The 9,108-nt window shown below is 49.8% G+C and overlaps 1 protein-coding gene across 1 annotated transcript in view; it reads right to left on the bottom strand.

Annotated features, from left to right (window-relative positions):
* Nucleotides 1-815: 815 nt before the first annotated feature.
* The window catches only part of NOTCH3 (notch receptor 3), a 44,245-nt gene continuing 35,952 nt past the window's right edge, over nt 816-9,108 (bottom strand). Inside the window, exons 32-34 of the mRNA XM_064382136.1 lie at nt 8,769-8,916; nt 4,984-5,081; nt 816-2,907 (exon numbers count right to left, since the gene is read on the bottom strand). Coding sequence (XP_064238206.1) covers nt 1,855-2,907; nt 4,984-5,081; nt 8,769-8,916 — 1,299 coding nt within the window. The 3' untranslated portion in view covers nt 816-1,854. The remainder of the gene's footprint in view (nt 2,908-4,983; nt 5,082-8,768; nt 8,917-9,108) is intronic.

Here is a 9,108-nt window from a genome sequence, read left to right as displayed (position 1 = left end):
ATCAAATCTCCCCTGAAATTGGTCCTTTTTATTTATATGAGCTAATAAACCCCTTTCTTGTTTAAGCCAGTAGACTTCTGTGTCACTTGCAACCAGAAGCATCCAACCGACAGGGAGAATCAATGAGCATTAAATCCTATCCTCCTTTCCTGAAGACGCCGGTGTAAACAGAACCTTGTCTTGGAGCACAATTGGTTGCAAGAAACAGAAACCCACCCAAGCTGGCATAAGTAAAGAAGTATTTATTACATAGGTCCAAGGTATCTCCAGAACCCAAAGGAGCATAAAGTAAAAGTGAAATTCATGCAGAACCATCATCAGACACTTAGAAAGCAATTAATAAATACCTGTTGATCTCAACGGAATGAACACTCCATTAACTGGAATTGATACTGCATTGGGAGCCTGGATAACCCCTCCAGCCCTCAAGGAGCCATTTGAGCTCTCACTTCTGATTCTCCCTGAATATTAGCTTCATTCTTCTGCCCTGTTTGCTCATCTGTTTGCCCAGCACCTCGAACTGGCCACTGATATTTCTGAATCTGCTTGTGACCTTAAGAGCTCCACCAGCTGACAACGTTCTTAGCCTCTCCATTAAAGAAAGTTCTCAAGCAAAAGAATCTGATTGGCTCAGCTTAAGTCAGGTGACCACCACTAATACAATCAGTACTCATCTCCCAAAAGAGGAAGTGTGAGTAGACAGGTAAGTCAAATATATTTACCCCAAGATGGGAGCTTAAGTTAGCCCTGGGTGGGGGAAATAGAAGCCCCGCTGCCACCACTCCCCACCTTACCTAGACACAGACCAACAATACTGAGTGTTAACTATTCCTTTATTAGGTGGTGAGAGGAGTGGGGGCTGTACAATGCAGGGCTTGGGAATTCAGCTACACAGGGATTATGACCAGAAGCCATATTACAAAAATAGCCTAAAAATACTTCTATTCTGCTATGAGGCTGGGCCCGGGGATTACCAGGAAGAGGAGGTACCACTCAGGCAGCTCCTCCTCTTCTTGTAGTCCCACATTTACAGGGAGACAAAGGAATGCACACATCTCCCCTGGACCCCATTTCCCACCAGCAGCCCCCTAGTTCCCAAAGGGAGGTGGCCCAGGGTGGGGCTGAGGCAGGGGGAGTTGGCAGTGGGCCCTTCCCCAGCAAGGCTATGGAACACGTCCCATCTGGAATGCAGTGAAGTGAGGGAGGTGGGGTGGGGAGGAGGCTCCCAATTCTCCCCCAACCCCTGGCCCCAGTGGGCATGCCCAAGGGTGCCTACTTGGTACATACCTGGGTGTACTTGGTACACGGGAGCCCAGTCATGCCTGTGTACTCAGTACACAGAATCCAGCTTGGCCGAATGGGCTCACAGACTCAGCCCCACGGGGGCACTGGGGGGTTCACAGGGGAGGGAGCATCTCCATATATATATTTTGTAAAAAATAATAATAATGTTTGTTTAAATGAATGTTTCTATACAAAATGTAAAAAAAAAAAAACAAAAAAAAAGGAAAAAGAAAAATAATAATAATTCATTCATGTCAGAGTGTAAGGAAATGAGAGACCAGAAGGAGAAAGACAGGAATGAGGCAAGGGAGAAGGGGGGAAGGAGGAGGTCCCAGACTCTTCACAAGGCTGAGAGGGTGGGTGGTAGCCCCCACCCATTATAAATAAAGGAAGACTGAGGACCTGGGCTGATGACCTATCTCAGTCACACTGCAAGGCAAGGAGGCAGGAGGGCTGGTGGAGAGAGAGAGAAGATGAAAAAGACTAAAAGGAAGGAAGAGACAGAGAAAGAAAGGAGGCAAGATGGGGGTCTCTTCAGTGCCCCCCAAGATCTAAGAACTGAAGAGCATCTCAGGCCAACACTTGCCTCTTGGGGGTGACTTCCGGCTGGGGCCCCAGCTGGGTCTGGGTCTGAGCAAGGGAGCTGGGAACAGACAAGGGGAGTGGCTGGGAAGGCAGTGCCCCTGTGGTGGTGGCCATGGCCCCGGTGGCAGTGGCCGGGCTGGGAGTAGATTCGGACCAGTCCGAGAGGGAGGGAGGCGAGGGGCTGGCCCAGTGGTCAGGGGATTCTGGGGATGGGGTAAGGTAAGGGTGCTCGCTGGGCACCCGCAGGAAGCGGGCCTTTGGGGGGCTGCTGTGTGCCCCAGCCGCCGGGTACTCCTCGCCGTGTCCTGGGACTGCCAGGTAAGGCGGGGGCCGCTCCTGCGGGGAGACAGGGGTCCCTGGGTTGAGCAGCTGGGGTCCTGGTGCCAGTGGCAGCAGGAATGAGGGGCCTGGGGGGGCAGGTGGGGGTAGCCGGGCCCAATCGAGGGGGACAGCCACCGGGTTCAGTAGGCCCAGGCTGAGCACACATCCTCCAGGGGGCTGGCGTCCTAGACCTGTGCGGCCTGGGCCACCAAGCTGCGCCAGAGACACTGCAGTGGCAGTGGCAGCTGCATAGGGCCCCTCAAGAGGGAAGCCACCAGGGGAAGCAGGGGGCCCCCCGAAAGGCCGCGGGGAGTCCAGCGAGTCTACGGGCGACAGTGTGACCGAGCTGTCAGCCAGGGGACCCGGGCAGGCCAGCGTCAGCTTCTTGCCTCGCCCCCGGGGCCCCTGCGGCCCCAGCCCCGCCTTGCCGGGGGGCCTCCTGCTCTTCTTGGCCCCCGACTGTGCCGCCTTGAGGCCCGGGAGGAAGGCCCCTGGAGGACAGAGCAGAGGCCCCAGGCCGTGGGGCCCCGGGGGGCTGCGGGGCCCACTGGGTTGATCTAGCAAGCGCACGATGTCCTGGTGCAGTCGCTCCTGGGCGACGTCCCGCGGAAGCCTGTCCAGGTGGTCGGTGATCTCACGGTTGGCGAAGTGGTCCAACAGCAGCTTGGCAGCCTCGTAGCTGCCCTCGCGGGCGGCCAGGAACAGGGGCGTCTCCTCCTGGGGGGCAGAACCCACAGAGGTCAGCGTCACCCAGGCTAACAGTAGCAAGGTCTTCCAGCCTCTTGGGGGAGCCCGGGAGCTAGGAGTTTGGACACTGGAGCTTAACAGACCTGGGTTAAATTCCAGCTCTGCTGGGGTAGCCTTGATACCTTCTTCCCTCTAAACCACATTCATCCAGCACCTACTTTTATTTATTTATAGACGTAGTTTCACTCTTGTTGCCCAGGCTGGAGTGCAATGGTGAGATCTCGGCTCACTGCAACCTCCACATTCTGGATTCAAGTGATTCTCCTGCCTCAGCCTCCCGAGTAGCTGGGATTACAGGCATGTGCCACCACACCCGGCAAATTTTTTGTATTTTTATAGAGATGGGGTTTCACCATGTTGGTCAGGCTGGTCTCAAACTCCTGACCTCATGATCCACCCGCCTTGGCCTCCCAAAATGCTGGGATTACAGGCGTGAGCCACCATGCCCACCTTCATCCATCATCTACTAAGTGCCAGGGGTCAAGGCCAAGACTAGGGAGAGTTAAGCAAGGTACTCACCTTAGACATAACTTTTATTTTCTTTTTTTTTGTCTTTTTTTTGAGACAGAGTCTCACTCTGTCACCCAGGCTGGAGCGTAGTGGTGCAATCTCAGTTCATTGCAACCTCTGCTTTCCAGATTCAAGTGATTCTCCTGCCTCAGCCTCCCAAGCAGCTGGGATTACAGGTGTGCACTACCACACCTGGCTAATTTTTGTATTTTTAGTAGAGACAGGGTTTTACTACATTGGCCAGGCTGATCTCGAACTTCTGACCTCAAGTGATCCACCCACCTCAACCTCCCAAAGTGCTGGTATTACAGGTGTGAACCATGGCACCCAGCCATTAGGCACAAAATTTAAGGAGCCACCAAAAACTTTAGTCACCAAAGTAAATGATATTTTAATGCAATGTTTTGGTTTTGTTTTTTTGTTTGTTTTTGAGATGGAGTCTCACTCTATCATCCAGGCTGCAGTGCAATGGTGCAATCTCAGCTCACTGTAACCTTCACCTCCCAGGTTCAAGTGATTCTCCTGCCTCAGCCTCCCAAGCAGCTGGGATTATAGGCACCTGCCACCATGCCCAGCTAATTTTTGTATTTTCAGTAGAGGTAGGGTTTCACCACGTTGGCCAGGCTGGTTTTCTGACTTCAAGTGATCCACCTGCCTTAGCCTCCCAAAGTGCCGGGATTACAGACATGGGCCACCATGCCCAGCCCGCGATGTTTTGTTTTGTTTGGTTTTTTAAGTAAGATTAATTTTTAAAAATGAATAAAATATTAAAATGTTAAACCAGAGGCCAGGCACGGTGGCTCACACCTGTAATCCCAGCACTTTGGGAGGCTGAGGAGGGTGGATTACAAGGTCAAGAGATCGAGACCATCCTGGTCAACATGGTGAAACCCCGTCTCTACTAAAAATACAAAAAATTAGCTGGGCATGGTGGCATGTGACTGTAATCCCAGCTGCTTAGGAGGCTGAGACAGGAGAATTGCCTGAACCCAGGAGGCGGAGGTTGCGGTGAGCCGAGATTGCACCATTGCACTCCAGCCTGGGTAACAAGAGCGAAACTCCGTCTCAAAAAAAAAAAAAAAAAAATGTTAAATCAGGACAGAATCTACCACCTGCATGCCTCTGAGCCTCATCCTTCTCATTTGTAAAATGAGGTTACAAAATACCACCTTGGAAGGGTTTTAAACAGCAATCATTACAGTAACCTTTAATGAGGATTTGCTAAGCAGTTTACAAATGCATTGGCTCACTGAATCCTCAGGAGGTGCAATGAAGTGACTACTGTTGCTTCCTCACTTCACAGGTGAGGACAATGAGGTTCACAGAAGTTCAGAGAAGTTAAGCAACTTGCTCAAGATCACACAGCGATTGTCACAGTCTTCCTCCAATCCACTGTTGGAGCCTCTTGGCCCCAAGTTCTACCCGCAAAAGCTGGCAGGGTGAATGTCCCCACCAGCCTTACCTCACCCTGGTCTCTGTCACCTGCAGGGTGCTGTACCAGTGCTGACCCCCGGTGGACTCAGGGCTGGGGCTCACCTTGCTATCCTGCATGTCTTTGTTGGCGCCATTTTTGAGCAGGGCCAAAGTGGCTTCCACGTTGTTCACAGCCGCAGCCCAGTGTAAGGCTGATTTCCCTGGAGGGTGGAGGGGAGAGAGGTCAGGATCAGGCTCATGTCTTGGAATCCCTATGTCAGAGAGGCAGAAATTGCCTAGAATGTGGAGGGGTAGATGAGGCAGGCCTGCCGTGAATATCCAAGTACTTGTGTCTGGGTCCATGTGTGTGCAAATCTGCAAAATGATTCTTTCTGTGCAATGGGGAGGCACTGTGTGTGTGTGTGTGTGTGTGTGTGCACATGCATGACTGTCTATACACAGGGGGAGTTGTGTGGACCTCATTCAGGTGAACCTAGGGTTGTGCTGTCCAATACATTAGTTAGTCACATGTGGTTCTTATTTATCTATTTATTTATTTTTGAGGCAGTGTCTTACTCTGTCACCCAGGCTGGAGTGAACTGACGCAGTCTCAGTTCACTGCAACCTACACCTCCTGGGCTCAAGCAATTTTCCTGCCTCAGCCTTCCTAGTAGTTGGGACTACAGGCATATACCACCATGGCTGGATAATTTTTTGTATTTTTTATAGAGATGGGGTTTCACTATGTTGCCCAAGCTGGTCTCGAACTTCTGAGCTCGAGTGATCCATTGGCCTTGGCCTCCCAAAGTGCTGGGATTACAGGCATGAGCCACCGTGCCCAACCCACATGTGGTTCTTTAGATTTAAATGTAATAAAATAGGTGCCAGAACCATTCAACGGGGGAAAGAATGGTCTTCTTAACTAATGGTGCTGGAACAACTGAATATTCACATCGAAAGAATGAAGTTGGACCCCTAACTCACATCTTATACAAAAATTAACTCAAAATGGATCAGAAACTTAAATATAAGAGCTCCAATTATAGAACTAAACATCTAGAAGAAAACATAAGAGTAAATCTTCATAACCTTGAATTAGGCCAAGATTTAGATATGACACCAAAACCACAAATAACAATAACAACTACAAAATATGGACATGATCAAAATTGAAACTTTTGGCCAGGCACAGTGGCTCATGCGTGTAATCTCAACACTCTGGGAAGCCAAGGTGAGAGTATTGCCTAAGGCTGGGAGTTTGAGATCAGCCTGGGCAACAAAGTGTGACCCCCATCACCACAAAAAAATGAAAAATTAGATAGGTGTGCTGGCACACACCTGTAATACCAGCTACTCGGGAGGCTGGGATGGGAGGATCACCTGAGCCTGGGAGTTTGAGGCTCCAGTGAGCTGTAATCACATCACTGCACTCCAGTCTGAATGACAGAGCAATACCTTATCTCTAAAAATTAAAAACCAAAAAAATGGTCCATCAATACAATGGAATGGCATTCAGCTGAATTATGCTACAACATGGGTGAACCTTGAAAACATAATGCTAACTTTCAAAAGGCAGACCAAAAAGACCACATGTCATATGATTCCACTTATATGAAATATCCAGAACAGGCAAATCCATGGAGACAGAAAGCAAATCAGCGGCTGCACAGGCCTGGAGATGAGGGGCTTGGCAGGTGATGGCTCAGTGGTGAGAGTTTTTTCTTCAGGTGGTAAAATGTTCTAAAATTGATTGTGGCAATAGTTGTACAACTCTGATTATACTAAGAGCCATTGAATTGTGCACTTTAAATGGGTGAATTGTATAACATGTGAATTATATCTCAATGAAGCTTTTTTTTTTTTTTTGAGATGGAGTTTCACTCGTTTTCCAGGCTGGAGTGCAATGGTGCGATCTCGGCTCCCTACACCCTCTGCCTCCGGGGTTCAAGCGATTCTTCTGTCTCCCAAGTAGCTGGGATTACAGGTGGCCGCCACTATGCCCGGCTAATTTTTGGTATTTTTAGTAGAGATGGGGTTTTGCCATTTTGGCCAGGCTGGTTTCAAACTCCTGACCTCAGTTTGATTCACCAACCTCGACCTCCCAAAGTGCTGGGATTACAGGCATGAGCCACAGCGCCCAGCCAAAGCTGTTTAAAAAATAAAAATAAATAAAAGACCAGTTGCAGTGGCTCACGCCTGTAACCCTAGCATTTTGGGAGGCTGAGGCAGGTGGATCAACTGAGGTCAGGAGTTCCGAGACCCGTCTGGTCAACATGGCAAAACCTTGCCTCTACTAAAAATACAAAAAATTAGCCAGGTGTGGTGGTGGGCACCTGTAGTCCCAGTTACTTCAGGAGGCTGAAATAGGAGAATCACTGGAACCCGGAAAGTAGAGGTTGCAGTGAGCCCAGATCACATCAATGCACTCCAGCCTCAACAACAAGAGCAAGACTCCATCTCAAAAAAAAAAAACAAAAACAGAAAACAAGAAGGTAACAAAAGGAGAAAAAGAAAATAAATGAACTAAAACATTTAGTTCTTCATTTGCCCCAGACACAGTTCAAGTGCTCAATAGTCACCACATGTGGCAAGTGGCTACCATATTGGACAATGCAGAGAATAATTCCATCATCACAGAAAGTCTTATTGGCCAGCCCTGCTCTAGAGCTGTGGTTTTCAACCAGGAGAAATTCCACAACCACCCCCGTGCCCCCAGGGCATTTGGCAATTGAACCTGTTTTTTTTTTTTTTTTTTGAGACAGAGTCTGTCATCCAGGCTGGAGTGCAGTGGCACGATCTCGGGTCACTGCAACCTCCAGCTCCTGGGTTCAAGCAATTCTCCTGCCTCAGCCTCCCAAGTAGCTGGGTTTACAGGCACCCACCACCATGCCCAGCTAATTTTTGTATTTTTAGTAGAGATTTCACCATGTTTGCCAAGCTGGTCTCGAACTCCTGACCTCAAGTGATCTGCCCGCCTTGGCCTCCCAAAGTGCTGAAATTACAGGCATGAGCCACTGTGCCCAGTCTGGATACGTTTTTGACTGTCACAACGTAGGGGTGGGATGCTACTGGCATCTAGTGGGTTGAGGCCATGGATGCTGCTCAGCACCCTACAATGCACAGAACAGCTCCCCACAGCCAAGAACCATCCAACCCCAAACGTCAATAGTGCTGAAACTAGGAACAACTCCTCCAAAGGATGTGAGTGTCTTGAATGTGTGTGTGGCTGTGTGATGTCCTCTGGACAGGAGGCCAGGATAGATACTGTGAATCTGCACAGTTGGGTTCTGCAAACAAGCCACCTCCAGCAAGCTGCCATCACATATAGATTAGGTTGATGTAAACTCTTTTTTTTTGAGACAGAGTCTTGCTCTGTCACCCAGGCTGAAGTGCAGTGGCACAATCACAGCTCACAGCCTCAACTTCCTGGGCTCAAATGATATTCCCACCTCAGTTTCCTGAGTAGCTAGGACCACAGGTGTGCACCACCGCACCTGGCTAATCTTTTAAAAGATTTTTGTAGAACCCACTATGTTGCCCAGTCTGGTCTCAAACTCCTGGTCTCAAGGCATCCTCCCGCCTTGGTCTCCCAAAATGTTGGGATCACAGGCATGAGCCACCACACATGGCTTATTGTAACAAATTCCAGCACGTGGAAGTAGAGTGTGTCCGTCTAACAAAGCAGATGGAAATGAACTGTCTAGGGGAAAGCCACCTTTTTCTCAATCCCTGAGGCACCCTAAGGACTGGTGGTGCCCCTGCATGAAAGTATAGGTTCATGAAGCCTGGTTATGTGTGCATGAGCTTCAGTGACTGGGTCTCAACATGGGTATGAGTTTGCACCAACATGACCCTTGGGGCCCAGGTGACACTAACCCAGCCTAGACCCAATTCCTCTGCCAACCTACCAAGCTCATCCACAGCATTGACATCAGCATGGCTGGCAATGAGCTCTTCCACCATGCCCTCCACTGCCAGGCGGGCTGCCAGAATCAGTGCCGTTGAGCCATCCGCCATGCGAGCATCCAAGTCTGTAGAGCGATTTCGGATGAGAATCTACGACAGAGAGTGGATGCAGCAGGAGGAGTCATGGCAGGAACAGAGGAATCAGGAGCACCCCTAAGCCCCATGAAGTCCCCAACCCCCACACCCTGACCCCAGCTGCTTGACAGATACTGTACTCCCATATATCCCCATTTTCCAAAGGAGAAAAAAATGAGCTCTGAAAGGCAGAACTGGGGCTCAAAT

Source organism: Aotus nancymaae, unplaced genomic scaffold (assembly GCF_030222135.1).
Source record: "Aotus nancymaae isolate 86718 unplaced genomic scaffold, 86718_ANA_hifiasm-v0.15.2.pri h1tg000028l, whole genome shotgun sequence".
Classification (NCBI taxonomy): domain Eukaryota; kingdom Metazoa; phylum Chordata; class Mammalia; order Primates; family Aotidae; genus Aotus; species Aotus nancymaae.
Note: the sequence above shows the minus strand (reverse complement) of the source record. Positions and strands in the feature narration are given on the sequence as shown.